This window comes from Labrus mixtus, chromosome 20, assembly GCF_963584025.1.
Source record: "Labrus mixtus chromosome 20, fLabMix1.1, whole genome shotgun sequence".
NCBI lineage: Eukaryota > Metazoa > Chordata > Actinopteri > Labriformes > Labridae > Labrus > Labrus mixtus.
The window spans coordinates 22710708-22738676 of NC_083631.1; the positions used below are offsets into that span (position 1 = coordinate 22710708).

The 27969-nt window shown below is 43.8% G+C and overlaps 1 protein-coding gene across 2 annotated transcripts; it reads left to right on the top strand.

The window, feature by feature from the left end:
- The first annotated feature begins 3273 nt into the window (after positions 1-3273).
- On the top strand, positions 3274-27434 carry kank2 (KN motif and ankyrin repeat domains 2). Of its 2 annotated transcripts, none has more exons than XM_061026739.1 (13): positions 3274-3367; positions 14306-14391; positions 17892-17974; positions 18250-19608; positions 19960-20157; positions 20249-20357; positions 21520-22107; positions 22197-22284; positions 23234-23453; positions 23737-23879; positions 24381-24581; positions 24675-24773; positions 26047-27434. In XM_061026739.1, the coding sequence occupies exons 3-13, from the start codon at positions 17938-17940 to the stop codon at positions 26101-26103; spliced, it is 3099 nt and encodes a 1032-aa protein (XP_060882722.1). In that variant the 5' UTR covers positions 3274-3367; positions 14306-14391; positions 17892-17937; the 3' UTR covers positions 26104-27434. The 2 variants fall into 2 exon arrangements, with proteins under 2 accessions (XP_060882722.1, XP_060882723.1); XM_061026740.1 differs by having other exon boundaries at positions 18250-19593.
- Positions 27435-27969: the final 535 nt, after the last annotated feature.

The following is a 27969-nucleotide window of genomic DNA, read 5'->3' on the forward strand; positions in this document are numbered from 1 at the left end:
ATTTGAAATGACACCAGATGTTATTTTGCTGTTTTGATCCGTCACCTGAGTCCGTTTTGACTTATTCCTTCTCTATAAAAGCCGATACTTATTAAAGGCAACAAACTTAACAAACCTAATTTACAGTTATCACATGCAGTAACTACACATTGGTGTTTCATTCTCAACAACCTTTAACTTTTAACCCCGACATGTTAACTCAAACATCTGTTCTTTCTTTCATACATTTCCAGAATCATTCCTAAATCATGCCAGATAACTTCTCCAACATCTGATTTAACCTCAATGGAGGAACGAAGATAAATAGATGAGGTGATTCCTTGGCTTATCCATACGTCCACATGACACAGGATATATGTTACATGATGAAAAACAACTTATCAGACATTTCAAGATAAAACACATGAGAGAGAAGAAGAAGAAGAAGCTGACGGTGAATGTCTGACTCTAAAAGCTGTTGCATGCATTTCTTAAAATCTTTAGAGACTCTCAGGAGTACGGCCCCTGAAATCCTCCTGACCTGGTTGTTCACATTATGCTGCTCACAGCAGGAGGCTAACCCTGTCAGACAGGAGGGGGGGTGGGGGGTCTCCTGAGGCAAGACGTGGAAGTAGCAGATGTAAGAACAGAGTCCGCTATACGATGCTATAATGAGAATATTTGTCTTTGTATCAATGCTACATGTAGTTCAACAGAATCACAATCTGAAGAAAAGAGTGGAGAAGAACAAACTGGAGAACAGGAAACATGCAGCAGCAGGTTCATTAGAGCATGGAGATGGTAGAGGTGGCGTGCAGACAGTCAAATGTTGACTCACAGCAAGCGGAGAACTAAAGCAGCTTATTGCCGCTGCAGCAGAACAAAAAGAAACAGGTTTGATTTCATTCTTCCTGGGGTTCATTCGTCTCTGAATCATTTTTAACAAACCTTTTAAACTGCATCTGAGTTTGTCTGAAAGGTGTGATATGAATAAAGTTTGATTGAATAATTGAGATGCCATGTTTACTATTGAGTATATCACTTATTACTTGATGAGTTTGAACGCTGTGATCAGCTGACGGGGTGAGGACGATCGTCTTTTCATGTTATGAAGTTTTTTATTTTGGCTCTCACAGACAAACAAGATTTACAAATTAGCCCCATCTCATCCGGTCTGGTCCTCCCGACCCCCACCCCATCACACACCGTCCTCTTCCTCCTCCAGCTCGTTATTTTACCCAGCACCCCCTCCTGCCATCCTGCCATGCCATAACCCCCCCCCCCCCTAAACCAAACACACACTTGTCACCTCTTCCCCATGCTGAACCTTCTCCCCCGTTAGCACCACGTTCACACCTCTGGAGGAGAAAGCGTCGCCTGTTTGTCCTGGAGGTTATCTGCACTGTAAACATCGAGAGAGAAAAAAAAAGCACTGACATGTCAGAATTTAAAACCCGGCTTTAAGAAGAAGTCTCCTCTCACTAATCCGTCTGAGCCTGATCTGGTTTTAACTTTTTTTTACAGCACCGGAGCTGCCAAACACATCCTGCATCTCTACGCTCGGGGAACTGATTGTTTTCCTTTTTGCTTCCTGTGTTTTAGTTTTTGAAGCGGCCGGAGTTCGTCTGTTTAGTGAGATCTTGAGAATCTTTTTTTTTTTCCCGCAAAGTAAGCCCGGTCCCAAGGTTTCCAGTCAGACTGAGTTATTAAGTAGTCCCAGGGAGTTTTCTCTTCTTTGTTATCAACAGACTAAATTACTGACATTCCTCCGTCCACATTTATCTTCTCATCTCTCCGTATTAGAATCCATTATGGAGAGGAGGTGGGATCATTCTGTCCAGTCCCAGCAAAACAAACATCAAGGACAGGACGGCCTTTTTTTATTATTGTCTTAACATCGTCAGAATCAGGATCATCCTGTCAAAAAAACTTTGCATCCATGCATTTTTTACTTCTAGGCTCCATGATGGCAGTTCAGATCTAGTGTATTATCTGGCTTTTTTTTGGTTCTTCAGCCAGAAATACCCAGAGCACCTCTGTGTTGAATAGGATTAAATCCAGGTATCTTTGTTTAAGAGCAGGTGGAAATCATTTCTGTGATTAGTTCACATATCGTAGCTTGTGGCTGCCATTAAAACACTCATCCTTGTGCTCTACGTTGGCCTGCACTCTGAAGTTATTGTTCCTCGGTTATGAAGACAAAGCAGAGATGTATTTGGTCCAGATGTCTTCCTGGCTCTCCTCTTCCATACCATTCATCTCATTTCCTGTGGCGCTAGGGTGATCCTGTTTATAGCCTGTAATGTTTGTCTGATTTATCAGGATGAAGGGCCAGCGTTTATAATCAGGTACTTAAAATAGACTTGAAGTGGCTCAGCCAATCAGAGGGGAGGAGTTGAAGTCGACCAGTTACAAGATCAGTCAATTTTGATTTTCTTAGATTTACAGAAAATGAGGATTTTGAATAATAATTTTAAAGTACCAAACTGAACATTGTTTTCTTTCTCATTTTGAAAAACCTAACAACAATCCTGATTCATGAATAAATCAACAGGACAAAATATCGATACATTAAGACATACATTTTGTGTAACATGCTGTAAATGTGTTTAATTTTGCTGTAAAGTTTAACATTTTAATATGGGGTCAAATGAGGATTGACTCACTTTTGGAGCAAGCCTCAAGTGGCCACTCGAGGAACTAAATGTTTTTGCGTTCACACAATGGCTTCTTGTTTAAATAGTTGAGTGTGTTGCTTGGCTGATAGATTGTAAAATAAACATGAAGAACCCTCAGTGACGTCACCCATTGGTTACTAAGGGGGGAGCTTGAAGCACGTTGATGGTGGTCGCCATATTGAAAATGCTTCGGTTAACCTAAGACCGGGCAAAGAGCAGGAGCCGAGGAGGTCACTCAAAGTGGCCACGCCCCTAATTATGAATAACTTTAGGCATTCATACCATTTTAATTTCTTGAGTGATACTAAAATTCAACCTCTTACATTTGCCAAAATTTAAAAAATAAATCCAAATATTTATTAGTTAAAAAATTTAAATTTTTAATTAAAATAATTAATAAAAATTAATAATCAAAATGTGTTATTATTATTTATCATAAGGCTGTACATTTCTTTGATTCTGCTGTAAATTTCTGGATTTGCATATGGCTCTTTATGGTTTTGACTCACTTTTAGAGCCAGCCTCCAGTGGCCACCCGCGGTACTGCAGTGTCATTCCCGGATGTTGCTATAGCTTCCTCGTGGCCGCTGGCCCTTTAAGAGAAGCGGGAGGAGGGGGGGGGGTTCGAGCATCTCGGCTGCGGTGTTTTTGTCTCTGTCAGTGAGCGCTCCTCCCGGGCCGAGGTGGCTGAAAGGATTTCCAGAGGGCAGGTAAGAACAGTAAATAAGTTCCTCTGTGTGGAAGCTCCTTCTTTTTGTCTTGTTGTTGTTTTTTTTAATCGTTTTGCATGAACCGCCTTTTTTTGTGAGAGTGACTTCTTTTGTGAATTGTCGGTCCTGCCCATTCTCTCCGGTTCTCTATCGCTCCCAAGTAACGGATCCTTTATCCTAGAAACTCCCTTACTCAGCTTCATTTTTCCACACGTATATTCACTCCTGTGAGGTGTATTTAAGGTTACATCCTCACCTTCAGTGTTTATTTACAGGAGTGTTCAGCTCGGTCTCATGGTCGCTGCTCCGGTGCGTGTCTTTTTGTTCAGAGCATCACTGGAGGCTCCGCGCTGCACGGTGTGGAAAAAACATCAATAATATCATAATAATAACAATTACATCATGCACGTAAAGCTGGGATATTACGTAACAGCGACTATTTAATACCACTGGATTTACTTGTTATAATAAAGGGAATTTCTGTGTATAATCTGCATTTTCTGCACAGCATCGCGGTTAAATTCATCCTCTTCAGTGTTTTTGTCATTGACCGCATATGGAAAAGGTTTTTTTTTGCCACGCGGCCTCAACTTTAGTCCTATAATTGATTGAAGCTTTGAGTTCCAGTGTTGCAGAGAGCTCTTACAGTAAATCGCAGAATCTCTTTTGTCCCCCCCCCCCCCCCCCCCCCCCTCAGTGTTTACCTCTGAACCAGTAACACATTTGGATGTTTGTTTCTGTTGCGACAATCCGAGCATTTTCCAATTTCATTTCATTAAGAAAAGGAGAAAGCTGTGGCGGTGGAGACTCGGGGGAGAGGGTTGGGTCCGTGCAGGATTTCTGCTGCAACTTTTCATTACTTCCAGATGTTCATCAGCTTTTTTTTTCCCCTCCGCCGCTTCTTGCCCTCAAATCTGCGGTTGTGTCCGCCTCTATGGCTGGTCAGTTTTGTGTCGTCTGCAGATGCACGAGGGCTGAGCAGGAGGATAAACACACCTCAAAGTTTACTTTATGTTTGTCCTTTTTGTAGAGCATGAAAATCAATGAGGGGAACCTAATCAAGTTAGCTTTTATGACCCTAAATGCATTCTTGAGTGTTTTCCCAGCTGAGCATTAAAACTTTAGGTGTTTTCTGACCCTCTTCATTTCCCTTCATAAACAAATCAGTTAAGTTTTAAAGCCCTACATGCATAAATTAAGCTTAAATGTACATATTCAGATGAATATGGAGGTTTATTTGTTGTCAGCTTGTCAGAAGGAGGATAGATTTTCTCAGTTTTATGAACCACAATGCATAAATAAAGGTTTTCCAGAGGTGGGAAGAGTTATACAAAAATATCAACTTTGTGAAATCTGTTAATTTAAGCTAACCGGTGTTACGGTTTAAAAAGTGGCCGTGTTAACTGGTGACCTGTAGCCTAATGTGTCTGATGTTGTAGTAGTTAAAGACATGTATGATTGGTATTTTTAACATTACGATAAAAAGTAAACAAAGCGGCATTCTTTAGGACATTTTCCATATTCAACAGCTGTTGTTACTACAGCAACCACAGATGCCTTCGGCTAAAAGTCGCCAGTTTACACGGTCCCTTTTTTAATCGTAACACCAAACAAAAACAAAAACATCAGCTTGCATCAATGTTGAGTCTTAAACAGGCCATGATGACTTAGAAAACTCTAAATGAAACACGTGCCTGTGGTTAACCTGTACTTAAGGTCAAGCAGCATTTCACAATAAAAGCACCATTGGCAGAGTCATTTTCTGCCCGTTATGTAATAATAAGCTCTCCAAAGAACAGGAGGCTCTGTGCTCTCGCTCAGGTTGTCCACGATGCATCTTATCATGTAAGAGCGGGGTTCAGACATTATTTGAAAACACATTTTCTGTAAGTTAAAGTTAAATTAACACAGATAATTAACAATTAATGGATTAACGGATGTGTTTCCAGCTCTGAGGTTTCCCCTTAAGTCAAATTTTTGAGAAGTGAGCGACTTATGACATGTTTGATTTATAACCCTTAATGCGATCATGAAGGCTGACCTTTACGTTATTGTCACTAATATTGAAGTTTGGCTCATAAGAAGGAGGATAAACCCACTTTGAAGTCTCTTTAATCATATTTGTGCTTCATGAGATGAGATCATGCAAAAGTAATTATTGAAAACTAGGCCTATCTTGATGCCGCTTAATAAACAAATAAACCAGATTTGATTTGCCAAACTGGAGAAATGAATGATTTCCTGTAAGTATTAGACGTTCTTAGGAGGATTGTTTTGTTTGGTGGAGAGAGCTGTGTGTCCCATTAGAAGCGCTGTGGATTCATCAGTAATCACATCAGATGTTGTTGTGATGAAGGACGTGCAGAACTTGGCTGGATGTGGGGGGGGGGGGGGGGGGGGGGGGGTGTAGTCACCAGCCTGTTGCACTGCATCACATAATACACACCACTGTCCCGCTGTTGTGTAATGGGCTGCTGTCTGGATTAAATCACCTCCCAGTGAATAACAGGGATTGTAGCAGCTGCATGGCACTCAGATGAGCTCAGTGCAGTTGTTTGTGTCGTTAGACGGGCGGGTTTGGTGGCTCCCATGTCTGGTCTAATATGAGGACTGCCAAGTGCAGCGTCAGGGAATCGAGACGGGGGGGGCAGAAGAGGGGTTTGATCGTTTATAGCAAGGGCAATGACTCTCGACACGCCATGAAAAAACAAATATTATAAAAGAAGAATGAAGTAGTGTTGTAGTACTCGAAATCGGTCTTGGTCTCGAGACTTGACTCGGTCTCGCACTGCCTTGGTCTTGGTCTTGACTCGGTCTCGATCCCTTAATGTCTTGGTCTTGTCTCGGTCTAGATCCCTAAATGTCCTGGTCTTGACTCGGTCTCGATCCCTAAATGTCTTGGTCTTGACTCGGTCTCGATCCCTAAATGTCCTGGTCTTGACTCGGTCTCGATCCCTAAATGTCTTGGTCTTGACTCGGTCTCACCCTGCCTTGGTCCTGGTCTTGACTTGGTCTCGATCCCTAAATGTCCTGGTCTTGACTCGGTCTCGATCCCTAAATGTCCTGGTCTTGACTCGGTCTAGATCGCTAAATGTCTTGGTCTTGACTCGGTCTCGATCCCTAAATGTCCTGGTCTTGTCTCGGTCTAGATCCCTAAACGTCCTGGTCTTGTCTCGGTCTCTGAGCACTCTGGTCTCGGGTATGTCTCTACTTTTTGAAGGTCTCGGTCTCATCTCGGAATAGAAAAAGCATTTTGACTCAGTCTTGTCTCGGTCTCAGACTGGGCGGACTCCGGGACTCAAGACCACCACTGAGAGGCTGTTATTCCAGGTCATTACTGAGATTAGAAGGAAAACATCTCTTTCTTAAAGAAACAATAACTTCAATTCATTCATAAATGAAAGGCCGCAACATTCCCGTACTAAGTGAGCGACACGCCCGCTGCACACAACATGAAGATTTTTCAGAGATATTTATGGTCTTGGTCTTGTCTCGGTCTCGCCCTGCCTTGGTCTTGGTCCCTAAATGTCTTGGTCTCGGAGCACTGTGGTCTCGGGTATGTCTTGGTCTCGGTTAATGTGGTCTAAAACATCAGTATGAAGTTCAATTCACATGTAACTGTAGTGAACAACCAAAACACAGTTTATGCTAGGATAAGACAAAACAAAAACAAACAATAAGTCTAGTAAAAGTTACCCTGAAAAGCCTCTCTAGATTATTAAAAACTTCAACGAGCAGAAAAAGGCCCCAGCACTCCAAACTGTAAATAATTCATGGAAACAGATTTATCTAATGGAAACTGCTAGCTAGCAGCTGCCTGCCAGCTGTAGATGACGTTAGCCAGAGAAGGACAAAAGAAGCTTAATCTTAGCTAAAAAAAAGCTAACTTGCAGTTTAGAAGCAGATGGTTAGGCGAGTCCTCTTCTTTAGACTCCACGTGGTCGTCATGGGCAACCATGTTTGGCTTCATGTTGTCTTCCCCACGTTAGCATTTAGCATCCTCACTGCTAGAACTAGCATGTCTGTGATCGTCACCACATCAACCCCTCCTCGTTTCCTATTGATAAAAATAAAGATAAGCGGGTCAAAGGTCAGCTCAGTGTGTTTCAGTCAAATGATTCGTCCCTCGTAGGAACACCAAGAGGAGGAACTGTCACTCAACTCACTATGACATCATAACGTAAATGCAAAAATAAGATGATTTGAATTCTGTCTACAAAACATTTTTTAAATAAAAAATTGAACATTTAAATATTCCAAAGGCGGTGGGGGATTGCGTGTTTCGAGGGGGACTTCAGACTAATCCAGACATTAATACGCTGTTCACGTTGCCATGACTACACCCCCTCCCCGAATGACCTTTTGTATCTATATCCATTTTCTACAATAACTGATTATCATCGGCCGGGCACTTGTATTATTTCTAGCAGCGTTTTCGTAATGACCAGGCATCTGAAGACTACCTCATCGTGTCGAGCTCCAGCGAGTGTAATAACAGTGAAACCAGACCCCCTGGAATCCCCCCAGAGAGACCCCATATAGGACTGCAGTTTTGGGATCTCATGATTGTCAGCAGCAGAGATTCCTTCTTTTTTTTTAACAGAGCAGGAATGTGATTGTCTCATTACAGCATTTGGACCCAGGGGTGTTGTGGTGGAATGCAGGGTTGTAAACCCCATTTGCACACCAGGCCACACGCCGGGCATTTAAATGGTTTAGCGCGGCTAATGAAATTACACCCTGAACCTGCACGAGACGGTCTGCCACTGTCTGGGATCTACAGCTGATTAACTAATCCAGGCTGCTCGACTTGGTGATGAGTTATCTGCTCTGCTGAGACAAGACTTCATGCTACATTTCATCACCTGAAAGAAGCGGTGTGCATGTTTTTAAGAAGCTCTTTCCTGCGATGATAAAGGATGTGCAATCGATTTCATTACATGTCATCATTTTATGGAGTTCATACTTCTAGATTTCTACGTTGGAAAGCTTGGATTAACACACACATTGGTCCACACAGTGCAGGTTAATACTCCCACTTAGCCATATTAATTGGAACATCTGTGGCAGTCATGTTTACAGCAGTCTAATCTGGCTTTAGAGCTTCTTGGGACAGTAATTCATTATCGCCCTGAATAATCTGACTTGATCTCCTTTAATACTTTAATCGCTCAGAAAAAGCAAAACGGACGTTTTCTGTACAGTAAAGCAACACAAACAAACACGCAGGAACGGTTCATGTTATGAAGGTTTTTGTTGAAGTCTGTTTAGGTTTCGTTTTAAAAAAAGCATCTCTCATTGAATCAGGAAGTCATCGATAAGATCCCTGAGAGGGAAACACTTAACTACATCATCACTGCAGGAAAATGACTTCCTCTGGAGTCTGCTCGGTACGAGGCCAGCAAGAGAGGAGACAACGATCTGCAGAATATGTGCACGACCATGAGTAAATAATGCACCGACAATAGAAAGTGAAATGAAATAATCAAATATTTAATGTTGCATGTTGTTATTGTTAAAGTTATTATTGACGGATAACCCCCTGAGGTGGATCATCTCCTTTTCGATTTGGTCTAAAACAAAACAAGTGACACATTCAACACATACAAATGCTCTCACACAGCGAGCCTCCAGCACATTATTCCCACAATGTCCCCACTCCCATATTAGCTCTTAGTTACGATTCGCACCAGAGCAGACTGAAGAGGCTAAAGAAAACACGATGTCCGCAGGGGCCAGATATGAACATCTTCTTTGTCAGACTTGTGAATCCAGGACTTTAAATTGTGTTTATAATGTTCCTTGTTAATCAAAGAGAAGGAGGTTATTCTTTTGATTCAGACAATGTTAGATTAAACCCCCTTTTATAATCTGTGTGACCCCAGAAAAACTCATTTGCATCATAATAAATTATTCATATGCAGACATAACTGATAAATGGGCTAAATAGCTTTTAATAATTAAACATTGTCCTGGGGGGCGTCGGTAGCCTACTGGTTAGTGCACACACACCATGTAAAGAGGCTAAAGTCCTCGAAAATGGGCGGCCGGGTTCGAATCCTTTCATGCATGTCATTCTCCTCTATCTCTCCCATCTCTCTCTCTCTCCCCAAATTCTGTCCACCGTCCTGTCTCTATAGAGGCCCAAAAAGCCAAAAAATACATCTTCAAAACAACATTGTCCTTAGAAATGAGTAAACTTCAGCTCTGTGTGGCTGCATCACCAGATTGACGGGTCAAATGTATTTGTAAGAATAAAAATGTGTTCTTTTTCATGATTTAGATTTTTAAGAAAGGACAGATTGAAGTCGTTAAAGTCCCCCAATGAATCCTTATTTTACACAGGGCCAGTTTGCAATGTCTCCCTCCTATATCTCAATTTTTTTTCACCACCAGATCAAAACCAAGTAATCTGAGGGTAGCTCACGGCTAGCTCGGGGAAAAAAACGATGGCAATGTATTTTAGCAGTTAAGACAGTTTGCAGGAATTTGCCTGCAAACTGTCAGCATGCCTCGGGCTTCTAATTCTGTTGCTGTGGAGTAAATCATTTCATGTTTACTAGTTCTGTATTGGAGTTTAAAAACCTGGTATTGTGACAACCCCTACAACGCACTCTGACCTGATCTTTAACCCCTCCCCTGCTCTGACCGAGTCTACACCACCCGTCTTCCTCCCGTCTGGACTTCGTCTTCCTCCCCTTGCAGACCCCACACTCTCCTAAAAAAAACAGCCTCTGCTCGGCATCATTCTTAATCCCCACCTCCACAACTGCACAGGAATTTTTTTCTCCCCCAAATTCCCCTCCCCTCTTTTTTTTTTTAATGTCTTTTTTTCCGGTGCCGCTCCTTGCCGCTCGGGCCCCACCCTTGCTCAGTTTCCTGTTGGAAGCTCAGCACAATGACCAATAGCAGCAGGTCTGGCGGGTGTTTACTCTTGCTCTTGTTCCAGGAGTAACGGGAGCTGGCCAAGCCCTCCCCAGACCGTCTGCTCCTCCATACCTCCACTCCTTAATGTAGAAAACAGCCAGAAAGGGCAGAGAGTCCTGGAGGAGGAGACGTCCCATGGGCTTATGATTTCACTTTCCACGTTTTTTAAAGACCCAAATTAGTCATAAACCACATGTCCAGCGGCAGCACAAGAGCTCACTGTACGGCCATGTTGATGTGAGATCATGTGGCCCCGTCACGCATGATGAAGGCCCCGTCTGTCAGGCGCTGACGTGCACTCCTCGGCCACGTTGTGCTCACTGACAAGTTTGCTGTTGTTGCTTCTACAATTTGCATTCTCTCAGCGTGTTCAGGGCAGAGATTTGATGTTGAATTTTCTGATTTATTATTCATTAAGGAGCAGTTGGCTGAATGAAGCCATCTGTGCTGCAGAGTGAGGAGGAGGAGGAGGAGGACAAAGAAGTCTTAGTAGACAGGTCAACAACCGTGTCTCCTCTTAATGCAACTTTTTAAAACTCTTCTGCATGAACATCAATCGGCTTTATTTGCTTCAGCTCCTCGTACTGATTCTCTATTGTGGGTCTAAATTTAGGAGAGGAATGCACAAAATGATTGTAATCTTCTAGGCGGAGTCGTTGCAGATTATGAGAAGAGGTCCTTTGTAACTTTATATTGTCTTCCTGAGGAGTTCCTTTTGGATGATCCTCCTGCTTCACAAACACATTCTGGTGTCTGATTCATTCTGCTCTGAGAACAGTCATGGTCTTCTCATCTGAGAAGTTTCCATCTTAAAAGTCTCAGCAGCAGTTTTTCTTTTCTTCTCCCCCCTCCTCGTCTCTCTCCTCTCACATTCCCACTCTGCCTCTCCCTCACACACTGTACAAATCTCCTCATCTTTCTCAGCCCCGCTCCTGCTTTTTTTTTTTTTTTCCTATTTTACGCTCTCCTTCTCCTTGTTACTCTTTCTCCTGGGCTGGGAGGAAGTGACTCGGTTGTTTCGCGGTCCTTGGGGAACAGACAGATGGAGCTCCCTTTCCTGTAACCCTTTCTTCATCAGACTTCGAGACTATTGCAACACATCGTCTCTGTTTTGCCACAACAATTCGCTCAAAACCATCCAAACCATGCTGGGCCTTATCTGGCACCAGAAACATGTGCTTTTTTTTTTTTTATCATCTGGATTCACAACGTTGCTACCAATTTGGAAGAAAACAAATCAGACATTTATCATCGCACTGCCAGATTTATCAAATACAGACAAATTAAAAACAGCAAAAATCACTTGGCTTTGCTTCACCTGAATAAATCAAGCTCAAAGCTACAGCTGTGTTTGTAGGTCTGTGGGAGTCTCCGGACTCACACAGCGTCGGGAGATAATGTGTGCATGTGTGTGTGCTTTCATCGTCGCCGTGTGGGAGGCGATGGGAGTTTGAGTTGTCTCATGTAAAGTTTGTTATTTGACTATGAAGTGTTTGCCAACTGCAACAACTCAGAGTGATTAATGTTTCTTCTCAGAGTATTGTTGACATTTAAAATCGGGTATGAATTCGCTCCTTATATTGTGATATCTTAGGGAATAGCACAGATTATCCATTTAGGAGCGTTTCCTGAAGTGCACATCGACCGCTTGCTTCCAGATTGTGTCAGTGTGTGGGTCAGTAACAGCACTTCATCAACTGTTTGTTTGTTTTGAGGCAAATTTCCTCGCCACACACTGTTTCTCTCAGTCTCTCTCTCTCTCTCTCTCTCTCTCTCTCTCGCTCTCTCTCTCAGATGCCCCTCCTTGCTTTATATTAGAACCAGCTGTGGAACCAGAGCCCCAATGAATGGCTCTTTGTGATTTAGCTGCTCTAAAAGGTCTGTTTCTCCCCCCTTACCCCTCCGCCCTCTGCAGCAATGGCCTAACACAAGAATACGAAACAATGGGCAGAACAACAGAAAGTCTTGTTATGAAATTATGCAAAGGTCACCTATCGAGGTTTTTTTTTAACCCCCCCCCCCCCCCCCCCCCCCCGGAAAAAAACGTCGAGCAGAGTCTGAGAATCAGCAGACACAGTCATGCAGCTTATCTGTTCTGGGTACTGTAGGAGTCTGTGTTGTCCATAAAGGGAACACATTACAAGCCCATGAAGTCAGTTTGGTTTTAACTCTTTGAAGGTAAATCTGTGCTGCGGTTGTTCTGATCCCAACGGCGGCGCTGTGAATGCCTCAGATTGCCGCATGCATTGCATCATGTAGCAGCAAGTAGCGACACAATGCGCTAGATTCAATACTGTAATTTTTTAGTCCCCTGATAATATTTTCTTGTCTCTTCTCTCCCAAAAGAGTTATGGACACAGCACTGATAAACATTTTGGTTTACACCAGAAGAAACACTGTTAGGTTAGCGAAGAAGAGCTGATTTCAGGTAAAATATCACGTGACGTTAGCAAAACAACAGCTGTGTGGTGTTAGCAGGGAGGCCCAAAGTTAATCAAAGAAGGCAATCAGATCTGATGTCATAATTAATTAGCGCCCAATTCACTAGCTTCTTCTTCTCCAAACAATAGTCTTGTCACTACTACTTCTTTAAAAGCCACAAAGAAGAACAGAGCTGCTAGCTAGCAGAAATTCAGACATTAGTCCTAACTTGCTAGCTAGACGAACGTCAACAACCAGTGCTGTCCAATTTAAAAAAATTCACATTTAGATAACAGTATCACATAAAAACACAAGATTAGAAGTTAGCATGTCAAACTGTTTCTCATCTCTTTTTAGCGCAATTCAGCCTGGCCTAGAGGAGCTGCCACTTCTGTTAGCTTAGCTTGTTTCTAGCTAGTTCTGAATTTTTTGTCAGCCATCCAACAACGATAGCTTTCATATGAAACCACATTAAAACAAAACCACGCAGGGCCAAAAGAAAAGCCTACAGCTTCTTAACAGTAATGAAAATATGTGTGAATAGTTAAAGTCAGAGGAGAAGCAATAATTCACTTTTTGGTTGCCACTAGTAACCGCTGTTTCTTCTACGATTTACGTAAGTTATCACGTCACGTTAGCAAATACAAGTGAGGCGAGCACAACATCGGTCAAAGCTAGCTAAATGTCAACAAACAGAGTTTTGCTGTCACATATTTTAAAAGAAGATGCAAAAGATTAGCGTAGCTTATTTGAGGTTAGCATAGCTTGTTTGAGGTTAGCATAGCTTGTTTGAGGTTAGCATAGCTTGTTTGAGGTTAGCATTCTTTCTGCAATAAAACAATCCAACACATAAAGCAGGTATTATAATAGACAGCAAGTACACATTAATTAGAAAGGGTCATTTTTTTGCCATGGGACCTCAGCGGTTACTGCAATTTGCTAATACTCGAGTCTGAGCGTCAGGGTCGGTATTGGGAAAAATGGAACTGGAACATTGCCACTGAGTTTACATGACGGCTGTCCCCACATAAACTGGAGGGCGTAGGTTTGTACCAGGGGATTTGAGAGCGTTAGTCACACAGACAAGTAAACAGAGAGCCTTGCCCAATCACATGGCAGGGAGGCTCCCAGCCTTGAATTGATTAGAGAGCCTCGAGTTGGAGAGAGGAATGGGGTGTGTGTGTGTGTGTGTGTGTGTGTGTGTGTGTGTGTGTGTGTGGGGGGGGGGGGGGGGGGGGGGGGAAGTGTTTCTACAAAGCTCTGCGTGGATCAGGCTTCATCCAGAGGTCGGAGAGTGATTGGCATGTCATGGAGGGATATTGTTCACATCCGCCGTGTCTGTCAAAACCACGGGAATGTTTGGGAATGTTTTCTTTCTGCTTTGTAACCTGTGTTTGACGGCTTGCAGAGGCGGCGGCTCTTTTGCAACTTGTTACAAGTCTGTTCTGCCTGCATGTCAAAATTGCCAACACACCTTTTAATAAGAGTCTTACTGAGTAAAGTATCCTGTTGTTTGCATTTCTCTGTACTAAAAACTCCTGCAACCAAAAGCCCTGATCGCCATATCTCCTGTATTCTTGTTCCCAACAGGTGTTGACTGTAAGAGTGCAAGAAAAGGAAAGCGAGAGCAAAGAGCCTGGGGAGGAGAGATCCCGTCCTCGCAGCACAAGCAGCTGGTATGAAGCGGAAAATAAATCCCTCATTTCCTAATTCACAAACCATTCCTGAACTCGAGGAGAATAGTAATGACTAAAAGTCTGAGGGAGTCAGTGGAAAAAAAAAATCCTTAAAGATTTTCTGTGGGTGGCGGGAGGACTGGTATTTCTGACTTAGCAATACAGAGCTTTAATCCTTTGTAATGGCAATAATAATAAGATGACTCACTGAATGGAAGCAATGAGTTTGATAAACCTGGGAGAGCTGACCTCGAAATGAAGCCTGGCATCTTAAATTACTCTGCAGGGTGGTCTCAATCCTCTGATACACCAAGGGCACGAGATTCTGTATACACGAGGTAAATCAAATCCAGTTTTTAAACCCTAAACAAATCGCATGGTAGCCGAAGCTGCCGCGCATGAAGAGGAACATTTTGCAGAAAAAGAAGCAGCAGCTTTGTAATGCATTTATTCTCATGACATCTTACAGGACATACCACAGACGTGTAATCTGTGCTGGGTGACCTGCATCTTACCCCCCTGAGGGTCCGCTTTAGCCGTAATAGCCCGGTGATGGAGGGAGGAGACCAGGCGATGTTAGCTTCCGTTAGTATGGTATGCAGCTGTATGGGGAGGTATGGGGATTAATGGGCGGAAGGCATTTGTACAGAGTAGCAGGGCGGTTCTGAAACAAAATACCGGCGCTGGAAATGCCTCCAATACCGCTTCAGTTTGGTATCAGGTATCAATGATACCTATCCTGAAATATTAAGGAAAAGTTGCTCTCTACTGCCACCATGGTTTATCATCACACCCATGCAGAGAGGTCATGCACTGGTACAGAATCAATACTTGTTATCAAATAAGTTGCACAGTCAGGTATCCCGGGGCGGGGATGGGAAGAGAAAAAATTGTAAACAACTTTAGTCGTGGATGAAGCAGGTCAGGGAGAATCGCCTGAGGAGTGGGAAGCGTGTTGCTGGGGAAGGAGGCAAACTGCTTTCTGTTCATATGTCAAATCAAAGGAACTCTGTTTGAGAGCCGAGAGAGAAATGAAGGTCAACTACTCCACACCAGCCATTAACACACAAACACACACACACACCACATATACACACTCTCTGGGGAAGTGTGTACACACTTGCCAACACATCTGAAACACCCAGCAGACCCCCGCTGGAGGAGCAGATGTGGAGGCCTGGTGGTGTGGGGTGTCCTGAGGGGGGTGATGTGGGAGGAATAACACCCAGGGAAAAAAAGGAAAGAAAAGAGACCCCTTTAAAGCCGAGAATGATGCGAGTTAGCGTGTGAAGATTTCAAAACAGATTTATTTTTTTTGGAAGTCAAAGAGGAGTCAAGTGGACGGTGTCAGCTGTCTGGTCTGCTGGGCCGGGACGTTTTGGTTGCAAAAGTGCAGCTTCTAATTATATCTCATCTACTGTCCTCTGTCAGCGCTGTCCTCCACCCTCAAGTCCACACACACACACACACACACACACACACACACACACACACACACACACACACACACACACACACACACACACACACAACCACTCCCCGTCTCTCTGTCCTTTTCTCACAAGCCACACTCGAGCGTACTAACTTTACAGCAGTCTTCAAAAACCAAACAGATGAATTTAACATTTTCTCAACTTTTCTTCAACGTTTTTATTGTTTATTATTTCTATTGAAGTTAAGAATCCCTTTGTTTACTTTGTTTTTTTCTTCCATTTCTAAGTTTATTTGTTTTGCACAAACACAAACAGTTAAATTCCTTGAATGTGGACTTTTAATAAACCCGGATCCTGACTCTTCGACCGCACATTTACAGATCAGATAAAGCTGAAGGTCGATGCATGATGTGGTATAAATCTGCAATGCATGATTAAATGATAAAATATTTACAGTTCATATCCATATCAGCTGTTCTGTGTTTGCAGAGTCTCCCTCCTAGATGTATAAGTCATTTTAAATATCAGTTCTTTTTGCCATCATGTTGAACACAATGAATGTGATTGTAGCTGATAGATAGTTGAGCCCCAGATCAATATACTAAGGGTTTAGTCTGACAGGTCGAAATGTGTGCATGCAGAGTGAAAAAGTGCTATAAAGCATGACATGAGAGCTTACTTATAACTTTTCTAATTCATTCCCAAAGAAGAAAGTCTTTTGCATTATGTTTGTTGCACATATTCGATCTGCAATGAGGGTCAAAATTCAAGAGAGTGATTTTATGTTTCTTTTCTTTGGAAGTTTTAGTATTTTGTTTTGCATCTAACAGTGAAATGTTTTCCGATGACAAAGCGTGAGAAGTGCCTCTCCCTGCGTGTCGCTGTGACTTTGTATGTGCATGCGGACAGTTCTTTCCATGCCTCATGAGTGTGTGGCCGGCTCCGTACAAGAGGGTGATGAAGGGGCACAGATTAGGGGAATCGCAGCGAGACATTATAAACCCACTACAGGACTCGAAGAAATACCAAATCAAGCTAGTCAGTGTTTCCAAGTGCCCTACTTTTCACAAACGAACGAGCTCCGAGCCAGGTCACGAGATAGTAAAGCGAGGGAGGGAGAGGAAGAGCTCCAATGAAAGAAGAGAGACTCAGTTCCTGCTGAAGAAACAGAAACATCAGACTTTATATGAGTTCGCCCGAAAAAACTTCTTCTGCAGTTCAAACTTCTGATTTGAGCTCTTTAACGACTGGTCAATGCTGCGAATAGCTTAAACATTACATCCTCAGTTCCCACAAAGAGATGACCTAGAAAGTTAATCTTTTCCAAGCAGAAACAAACTGAACATTGGCGTTTTGCGCTCTGTGTCTAACTGGCACTGTGTAGGAGGGAAAAAAGCAAAAATCTACAGTAAATAAAGAAGCAGTGAGCATTACTGCGGCTATGAAACATGCATGAGTTCTCAGAAATTCACTTTTCCTTTTTTGTTTTTAAGAGACAGTGCAGGGAGACAGTGACCCGCTGAAACCTCCTGATCATCAGCTGATGTAAAGAGAGAGAGAGAGAGAGAGAGAACAGAAAAAAGAGGACAAATAGAGACAAAGCAGGAAGGGAGAGATTGTAGAGAACAAGAGAAAGAGAAGGAGCGAATGTGTGTGTGTGTAAACCCTTAAATTCAGCCGTGAAGTTAGCATGCTCAGATGATTCCTAATAAGGTTGTAACTGGCAGTCTCAAACCTCTGTCCTGGAATAAGCTGCCAGGAAACTTTCCCCTGCTACTCCTCTCCTCTGACGCTAAGAACAGAAACAAACACACAATCCGATGTGACCCACAATGCTCCGAAAAATGAGCGGATAAAATTAGAAAGAAAGTGAGGGCGGGGTGAAGAAGTGAAAGAAACAGTAAAACTGTTTCTGACCTTCCTTCAAAAAGAACAATGAGGTCGAAAAGCCGTAATTTAGACGTGCGTATCTTTTTATAAAGTGGTCTGTTTAAACTGAAGAACTCCTTGTCTTCTGTAATAAAAGATATTTGCTGTGCTCACTTTCTCATGTCCGTCCCTCCACAGGTGAGAGTTGGTGGGTGACTGTTTGAAAAGCTGCCGCAGACTCAACATGGCTCAGGTGCTGCACATGGACCACGGCTTCCCAGGTGCAGCTTCTGAATAATCTGCAGAATAATGACATCATTTTGACATAATTATTTAAACTACTCACAGTACAGTGAATGTAAGAGATGTACAGTCGAGTTAGGGTCAGGTTGAAGGGGCCGGGCCTCTCTCCACTTTGTACCTCACTTGGTGATTGTTCCAGAGTAAATACACAAATTCAGAGTTTAAACAAAGTTAATGCTATTTTCTAAAGTCTGAGCCCAAGATTAGACGCAGATTTCCGTTTGTTTAAAGTTGATTTCCTTCCCCCCCTCAGGGAAACTAAACCCGCCAGCCCCCCCCTCCCTGCACGGCAAAGAACAGGAGGCCAACTACTCAGTGGAGACCCCCTATGGCTACCGTCTGGACCTGGACTTCCTCAAATATGTAAACGACATAGAGAAGGGAAACACCATCAAGAAGGTGCCGATCCAGCGCCGGCCTCGCTATGGCTCCCTGCCCCGTGGTTACGGCTACGCCGGCTCCTGGTGGACCTCCACAGAGTCTCTGTGCTCCAACACCAGCATGGACAGCCGGCACTCCTCCTACTCTTACTGCGCCCCGGGCTACCACACAACGCAGAGACCCAGCTTCAGCACGGCCCGGGTGGAGAAGACCCTGCTGGACGCACGCAGGAAGTTGGAGGAGGAGAAAGAGGGGCGGAGGTTCTCCAACCTGGGGAGCATGCACAGCAGTGTAGCAGGCTCAAACACCTCCATCAGCAGTGCTCACAGCTTCAACAGGGCACACGGTGGAGGGGGATCATTCACACCCATGAGCTCAGGCCTGTCGACTCCTGTGACTCCGACACCGCAACACCTGCAGCACGTCAGGGAGCAGATGGCTGCAGCGCTCAGGAAGATCAGGGATCTGGAGGAGCAGGTTAAGACCATCCCCGTGCTGCAGGTCAAAATCTCTGTGCTGCAGGAGGAGAAACGGCAGCTCAGCGTCCAGCTCAAGAGCCAGAAGTTCCTGGGTCACACTCTGGGTTTTAGCCGCGGCCGTCCCAGAGGAGAACTCTACATCGACATCCCTGAAGAAGAGGTGAGCACGGCGAAAAGCAACAAACCAGCAGACACGCTCTCTCCCACCAAGCAAGACTCAGGCTGTGAGATCGAGGACACAGTGATCGTAGGAGGAGCGAGACCTGACGCAAAGCGGGAAGTGCGGACCATCGGAGTGGGACCTGAGGACTCCAAGGGAACTCGGGAGGTGGGCGTCGGTGTTCGGGAGGAGGATCTGGGGCTGCAGCCGGAGACCCAGGCTCTCAGGAATCAAGTGGGTCAGCTGGAGGGCCACTTAAAGAGGACGATGCAGGAGCTGCAGGCGGCACAGCAGCAGCAGGTGGAGGCGGTGCAGAAGGGACCTCAGGCGGAGCATCCCATCATGGCTACCAGCACGGGCTGGCAGGAGCCGCAGGGCTGCAGTCTGCACACTCTGGTCAGCTTCGCTCAGCTGCCGCAGCAGAGGGAGCAGAGGACTGTGGGGATCCAGGTGTACACGCTGGAGCAGCCCACCGTGGTGGAGGTGGGAACTCTGCTCCGAGCAGAGACCTGCAGCTCCCCCACCCCTCAGCCAGCTGAAGGAGCCGCGGAGGAAGAACACAGAGAACAAGCTGAAGGTCTGGGTTCACCTGGTAATGTTTCACCAGTTTATCATCATATAACAGACCCATGCAGCAGCCCTCTTAGAAACATATTTCATGTTTAATAAATGCTCTGTAAGAGAGGTTTGAGTTCCCTGATTTCTACAGGATAGAATATTTAAAACATTTCTTAGGATTTGAAAAACAAAGCACCAAAAATAAGAACACCCTGCAGACATGTATATATCTGATAACACCTCTCTGATACTGAAATTAAAGATATATATCAGGGTTTTTCACAAGATTCTCTTACAAATGTTATTATAAAAACTCTTGATGAAGTTTATTCCTTGGTATTTATGTGATCAGTTTAGGCTGAAAAGTCTTCTGCTCGTCTCACAGAGACTCCGGTCGAGTTGCCGCTTGCGATCAGCTCAAAGGAGGTACGAGACGTCTTGAAGTGCGAGCTGTCCACTTCAGAACCCGTCGCTGCTCCTGCCATCGCTGCTGATCAGATCAGTTTGTTGCCTTCAAAAGAAGCCGAGACGCTCCTGCACACATCTACAGAGGCTGCTCAGTCACAGGAAGGCGCTCAGACAGGTAACCGCTGGACTCCCTGGCTGTCATATTCTAACCTGCTCTATCCTTGTTATGTTCCTAATGTGTGTGTGATAACCGCTTTCTTTTCCAGCGTCCTCCCCTTCCTCTTCTCTGAGGTCCATTATGAAGCGGAGAGCACAAGGTGAACCAGGATCGCCTTCTACAAAGAAAAACCTACAGTTCATCGGAGTCAATGGAGGGTAAGTTTCATCCTCTAAATACAAGACAATACGGCTTCTCTGGACTGAGTCTGTTCTAGTCGAGGGTACAGCGGAACTTTAACAAAAAGATTGAACGGCTTTTGATGGCAGCTTAACAGAATCTGTAAAAATGAGACAAAAAGACAGAATTCCTACTGCACCACCAACTGCACCGCAGAGCACATCCTAACGAGAGCTCTGTTACTTTGCTTCTTTCTCTGCAAATGAGCTTTATTGCTAAAAGCATTCAATTGAAAAAACAGCAGGGCTAAGTGCAAATTACTTGCATCCTCTTGGGAGTTTCTCTGACTGTAGTGAAGTATTTTTAAGTGGTGTGACGCTCTGACTTTTCTTTTATAAATATCATAAATTCCACTTCTGTGTAGCCAAAGAAATAAAGAATCTGTACATGCAGCCTGTTGATAATATTTTGAAAGTGTTATTAAAAACGGTCGGGTACAGATGGGCACACTTACTCCAGATGTGTGGAGATATATGGGAGCTGCTCTTCAGGACGGGGAATGGTTTATGTGTGTTGAGTGTTTTCTTTTTTTTACAATCTGGACACTCCGCTCTGGCTGGCTCCGTCCATGTGGGAGGTTGTTACAAACGATGGACTGGTGTGGAAAAGAAGCGGCCCCCTCTCCTTATCATCTATATAAGGATAAAATGATCTGTCAGCAGAGCCCCTTTCACACAAACATTTCAGTGCAGTCTGCCCCTGACATTATTCCAAGGTTGCCATTTCACAAATGTCCCTCACAGTGGGAGATTTTCCCTGGAGGAGGGAAGTCTCAGGACGTAAAAAGAAGGCTGTGTCTGTCACCGTGTAATGTTTATCACATTATGGCAGACGACAGTTTTTGCCTTTATTTTAAGTGTAACTGGGAATATTCACAGCATCAGTGATGGAAAGGAAAATAACATACTGGTGAGCAGAAAAGGGTTTGGAGCAGGACAGATATCCAGCGTTGGACACAGTTAACAATCAAAACATTAGAAATATGCACTGAGCTGCAAAACTTCATGGGCTTCCATATTACTAGCGCTTTTAAAAATTGGATCTTGAGGAGGAAACTTCCCCCCTTTAAGAGTTTAAGAATAGAAAAGCATTTGTTCAGCTTGGCCTGTTTCTAAGGTGAAACATGTTTTTGTCTTGCAGCTACGAGTCCACATCTTCAGACAACAGCAGCAGTGAGAGCTCAGACGAGGCGAGCGACTCCAGCGAGTATCACGAAGCCAGAGAGAAACTGCCAGAATCGGCCGTCCAGAACCAGCAAACAGCCCCCAGCAAGCCTCCACGGAGCAACAGTGTACCTCAACTAACTGCCGATCGACCACCAGCCGTCGTTCCAGACTCACAGCAGAGCCCCAGCCAGTCTGAAACAACGGACACCAAACTGCCAGATAAAGACCTCCAGTCACCAGCGACAGACACTGTTGTGCAAAAATGTGCCTCGGAGACGACAGACTGCGCTCTTCCTCCTCCAGCAAACAATCCTGCCTCTAACGAGAGCGTTGAGAAGCCATCAGAAGAACGAACTGTCACCATGGAGGTCTCCAACACGTCATCAAACACTGAATCCATCCCCGAACAAACCATAACGTCCTCAGTCAGCTGTTCTTCATCACTGCTCGTTTCTAAAACCACTGAGATCACAACGCAGCAATACACCGTCCAATCAGAGACAATCGTCCTCTCCAGTCAGTCTGAGTCAAAACCAGCAGCAGAATCTGCAGCACAAGTCAGGTAGATACACTCCAGAATACAGACTAATGGTGTAATGAAGCATGTGTTTAAGCATTAGGGACTGATGTTGTCATTTGTATATCTCACAGACTGGAGCTCAGTGACAGTCTGATGTCGTCTCTTCATGCCCTGCAGAAAGCTCTGGGGGAGCCCACCGCCTTCAGCCAACAAGGAGCAGTAAGTGTCTCAAAAACAGAAAGACATTGAACAGGTGGTGTTCATTTTAAAACACTAAGCTCCTTTAAAGTGTCACACTTAAGGGTCTGAGTCCTAACATTCTTTTTTGCTCTGGCAGCTCCAGTTTTCTTTTATTCCCAAAGATTTATTTTTAGATGTTTTCCTTTATTTAGATAGGACAGAAGATAGAGCTTGAAACCCTCCTCCCTGTAGGCTCTTTCTCACACAGCTCCCCTTAAAGGTCACATATCCTCCTCCTCTTCTTCAGTGTAAATAATTCTCAGAAGTTCTCTGTGAAGTTTCTTGTTCTAAATCCACTCTGATCCTGTATTTGATCATGTCTATAAACCCCTCTATTTCAGCCCTGCTCAGAACAGGCTGTTTCTGTGTCTGTACCTTTAAATATGTAAATGAGCTGTGTCTGACCACGCCCCCTCTCTGGAAGGGCTTGGGTGTACTCGGTGCTTTCTCGCTCCATGTTCTATTGTTTACAGTGAGAAGACAGACTCAGAGGGCAGAACAAACACCTAGCTGTGGGAGTGTCACCCACCTGGGGGAGGGGCTACTGCCCTTTGTGATGTCATGAAGGGAAAATCTCCAAACGGCCTGTTTGAGCACACATTTTCTGAAAAGTGGAGCAGGAAGAAGATAGAGAGGATGGACTTTTCTCATCATTGGGGGGTTTGTAGACAGACTAGAGACACATGTTAGAGTTAGAGGAACATGGTGAAGTGGATTTTAAATAATATGTGACCTTTAATCCAGCGTCTATTTCCAGCAGTGACAGCTGAAAAAACAGTTTATTTATCTCGAGAACTTTGTTTACAAAATACATGTTTAACTTGATCAGATATTTAAATTGACTTCTCATCAGGAGTTTGCTGGTCTGGTTTTTGCTCCGTATTTGTATGTGTGTGTCTCTAAACGTCGTCCCTGTGTCTGATCTCAGAGGGCCGCCTACACCGCCGTGCTGCAGGAGTGGCTGCGTGTCTCCTGTCACAAAGCGGCGGACACGGCCGTGGTGAAGGCCCACATGAGCGCCTTCGCCTCCCTCTCCCCCCAGCTGCTGGAGTTTGTGATCAACATGGCCGACGGCAACGGGAACACGGCGCTTCACTACACCGTCTCCCACTCCAACTTCCCTGTGGTGAAACTGCTGCTGGATACAGGTGAGCTGAGTGTGTTTAGAAGTGTGAGTAAGAAAAAGTGTAAATGAATGTAATATGAATTCAACTTATTTTCTTTCTACAAGTGAGCTAAACTTTAGGAGAAAGGTGTAGCCTTTATTTAGCCGGCATCATCAAAGTTACAGGGATGTGAATTTTGTACAGATTCTAAAATGTCATCATCAATTTAGTCTGTCACACACTGTCTCGAGACATTCCCGTCACCCAGTGGTCCCCGTCATTGTTCTATGCGGCTGTCACACTGATTGTCGTGTGTACCTGACAGGTTTGTGTAACGCTGACAAGCAGAACAAGGCGGGCTACACGGCCATCATGCTGACGGCTCTGGCTGCCTTCCACTCTGACAGTGACCTTCAGACGGTCCTGCAGCTGCTGCGCACGGGGGACGTCAACGCCAAAGCCAGCCAGGTGCGCCCTCTGCTGCTCAGCAAGTGTCACTGCAACTCCACTCACATGCAAACCCATGGCTCTGCTTAACATTTGTTTTTAAGAACTCTGCTGACTAAACAGTCTAATGAGACGGCTGAGAGTCCAATCCAGGATTTTACAGAATATTTATTCATCTATTTTGAGACAGTTGTGATATATATATATGTGTTTCTTCATTTGTGGAAAACTTTTATTTTAATGAAACTCAGTAGGCTGTGAAACTGAGTTGCTCTTCTGGGTTGAATAAAGTCGTCTGAATCTGAATCTTTCTAAGGCGATTGGACAAATTTGCAGAGAAGTTTCTGTTATTGGGCAAACATGAACAGCCACATAGAAAACATTAGGATTGGTTGAATCATGCGACTCTCTGCATGGACTTAATAGATTGTAAATTAGCTCATTCTAAAGGACTGCACAGATCTCCATGGTAAAGATTCTAAAACTGAGTATTTGAGTTTCGCACGTTTTTCACGTTTGCAGGCTGGACAGACGGCATTGATGCTGGCTGTCAGTCACGGCCGGGGGGACATGGTGCGGGCGCTGCTGTCCTGCGGGGCTCAGGTCAATATCCGAGATGACGACGGCTCCACAGCGCTCATGTGTGCCTGCGAGCACGGGCACGTGGACATCGTGCGACAGCTGCTGTCTGTGTCGGGTTGTGACGCCACTCTCACAGATAATGTAAGAGTTTATTTTCCTGCTTTCTTTCTGTCTCTCGCTTGTGTTTCATCCTTTTAACCGTGATCTCATCCTCCTTCTTTTGTTCTCGTACAGGACGGCAGCACTGCTCTGTCCATCGCCCTGGAGGCCAGCCAGAACGACATCGCTGTGCTTCTCTACGCTCACCTCAACTTTGCAAAGCCCCCCTCCCCTGTGAGTACTCAGACACGCTGCTAACGACCTTGTTGTTGTCTTTTTTTTAAGAGTTGCACCAACGTTGAACAATTAGGCATTGAGGAATAATTCATACAGGAAGGTACTGTTTGTGGATACTTTTTTCATGGAAATGTTGGTAATCTCTGACTGAAGAAGAGGTTGAACCGAAATGATCATGTAACCACTAATCAGGCTGCTGACGTCTTAACTACAAAGCAACCTAAACATAACAGGATCATCTCTATGTTAACTGGCTCCACTGACTCTAACAAAGGAAACCAATAAGCGGGCACTCGTTGCAGGTTATTAATTCTCAAAGTCAACTCAGGATTAGACAGAGTTTGAAGTTTACATGACCGATTGTAAAGCCAGTCCCCTGTCTGCGCAGCGTCACACTTTACAAACTCAAAGAGAAAACTTAAAACCATTATAACTGCAGCTGTGACACGCAGAAAGACGAGCTGGCAAGAAATCACAGACTAAGTGAATTCACAAATTAAGTTTCATGTCACTTCCACATCGTTAGTGATGAAAGATCGGACTGTAATCACATTTGTGTATCACATTAGACTCATTTGTTCATTTGCACAGGAAGAGATTTAATGTGGAGCTAAGCTGAAGACACCGGTCTTAAAGCATGAACTTTTCTTTAAAGGAGCAATCAGCAAGATGTGTAGTGAGTGAAATGATAAAGGTATCTTACTATCTGATCAGACATTAAGGAAACATGTTGAAGTGCTGGCTTCTCTGACAACAATGCAGCAGCCAGTATGTCCTCCTTCTAACTTTAGATTCTGCTCCTGAATGCTCTGGATTTGTTTGGACCAGAGAAGGTAGGCGCTTTTAAGACACACCCCCACACGGCCGTTTTGGACGCCCCTCAGTTTGCCAGATATGAGAGCAGTTATCAGGTCAACAGGTGTTGCAGTGATGGAAGCGGGCAAGAGAAGTGGTTCAGATAGAAGTGATTGTACCCGACCTAAAAAGCCTCTGCATGTTTCTAATAAGCTCCACGAGCAGAAACGTGCTCAAACTAGGATCAATATTGGAGATGCTTTTTGAAAAATGGAGAGAGGTTAGAACACAGAAAGGTTTACAGACCCATGCAGAGCTGGATAAACACTGAAGCTTCAGTGTCCACCACATGGTGACCTGAGTGAATTTTAAATACTGCGATACATTTCTCTCATCAGTAGTGGATGGGTCAGATTTCTGCATGTTCACTTTTAAAGACACAAACACTCACAAATGTTTTCTAATTACCTTCTAGGTGTCTCCTAAGTCTCCTCTCCTGGGTTCCTCTCCTCCTGCCGGTGACTTGAGATGAAGTGTCTCCTCCTGTAGCTCCACAGCGCCTCCTCATGTCTCCGTGTCTTTTTATGTTTTTATCTGTAATGAAGACAAAGAATACGTTTGTGTGTTTTCATCCTGCATAATTTAAGATCATCATGATGAGCAGAGACAGCTTCCACCTTTGTTTTTGGTTGTTCACTTTTTAATCACTGTCTGTGTTGGTTGTAAACATGGATTTCTTTCTGTGGTACTTTCTGAAATAATGAACTTCTAGTAGCTGTTTAAACACGAGTCCTTCTCCCCAACCTTCAGCCCTTTTTTAGAGGCACTTACAGCTCCAAACAGTTCACTGACTACGATCATCCAGATCATTCTACACTTGTTTTTTAATCCATTTGAGTCTCGTATAAATTGTCTTACAGGGCGATGTATTATCATTGTTATCTGTACATTAGCTCTTCCACGGTAGCATCATAATCAGTGTGACATCACAGGAATAACAAAAAGCCACTCCTCTCATCCGTAAGTGTCCTTGCATCAACAAGCTCTTTGGTGCTACAAAAATATAAACCACCACTTCAACAGTTTATCGATGTTTATACACAAGATTTATTTACTCTAGAGTATTTTTGATATTGATTTTTTTTTAAATTCAGGACCTCAGAAGAGCACACGTTTTTATTTCCCCAAGTGAAGGATAACTTATTTCAACCTTTTCAAACCCAGAGGACGAAGATTTATTTTTTCTGTGTTGCAGCGTTCCCAAAGTAAACCCAAAGATGTTTGTCTCCTGTCAGCTTGTGTTTGAAATAAAAACACAGGCGTGGTATCGGCGCGAGGGAAGGAAAAAGGTCGACTCTATTCTGAAGGCTACGGTACTAAGGGTTTTGTATTTTTATATGTGAAAGTATTCTGGACGGGTGTGAGGAAAGAGTGTTTCTGTGTTTAAGATTTAACGGGACTGAAAGCTCTGGTGAAGCCAGGTGAGTCGGGGAAGCGGAGGGCGACTGATTGGGCGATTTAAAGGACGTGTAAAGATATGAATATCAAAATAATATATGTCGATATAAAATGGTAGTTACGATGCCTCGCGTCAAATTCCTTGAACTGAAAGTGCGTAGGCTATTGATGTCAAAATTTCTATTAGTTTTTAGAGTTTTTTCACGAGTTTCATATTCACTTTTGAGCAATTTTAAATTTTGATAAACTTTCCATTTTTTTTAATTTATCTATCTTTTTATACATTTAGAGTTTCTAAGCTCACACCTACTTTATGTAACCGCACAGCTCTTCTGTTGATGTTTTATCAAGGTTAATGTATAGATTGTGTTTCTAAATTCATTAATAAATGTGGACCGCACTGTTTCTGTTGCATTATTATGTTTTATAAGTGTTTGTACGTAAGTTACCACCAAGGATGTTAAATAAAGTTATAAAAACAAACCTGCACCAGCAGTTTGACCACATTTTACAAAGCTGACATGAAGTCATCCACCTTACGAATATGCATGTTGGAGAATGTCCACTAGAGGGCGTACCAAGACAAAGACTGAGATCGGTTTCCCACTCAGTCTAAACACATTTATGTTAAAGAACTACTAGTATGGGCACAGTCATTTTTAAGCACATCAGACATGTCAATACTCTGTTTTTTTCTACTTATTTCAGCTAAACTTGATCTCCTTCAGTCTGTAAATGTGAGATTCCAACACAAACTTGTTTGCTATGTTGCAAAATAGGGATGAAGCGATGCATCGGTTCAACCTCAGTATCAGCCGACATTAGCCCTGTTGACCAGTATGCACATCAAATAATGTGGCATGAACTGATGTCAGTAGCCGATGTTTATTTGTTGAGCAGAATCAAGTTAATGCTGGCTTTAAATACACCCAAGTGGGGA

Bases quoted from the DNA above. Each gene is read 5' to 3' on its own strand.
- kank2 (XM_061026739.1), top strand. From the start codon at position 17,938: ATGGCTCAGGTGCTGCACATGGACCACGGCTTCCCAG. The intron at 23,880-24,380 runs GTGCGCCCTCTG...TCACGTTTGCAG, and splicing joins TCAACGCCAAAGCCAGCCAG to GCTGGACAGACGGCATTGAT. The intron at 24,774-26,046 runs GTGAGTACTCAG...ATTACCTTCTAG, and splicing joins TTGCAAAGCCCCCCTCCCCT to GTGTCTCCTAAGTCTCCTCT.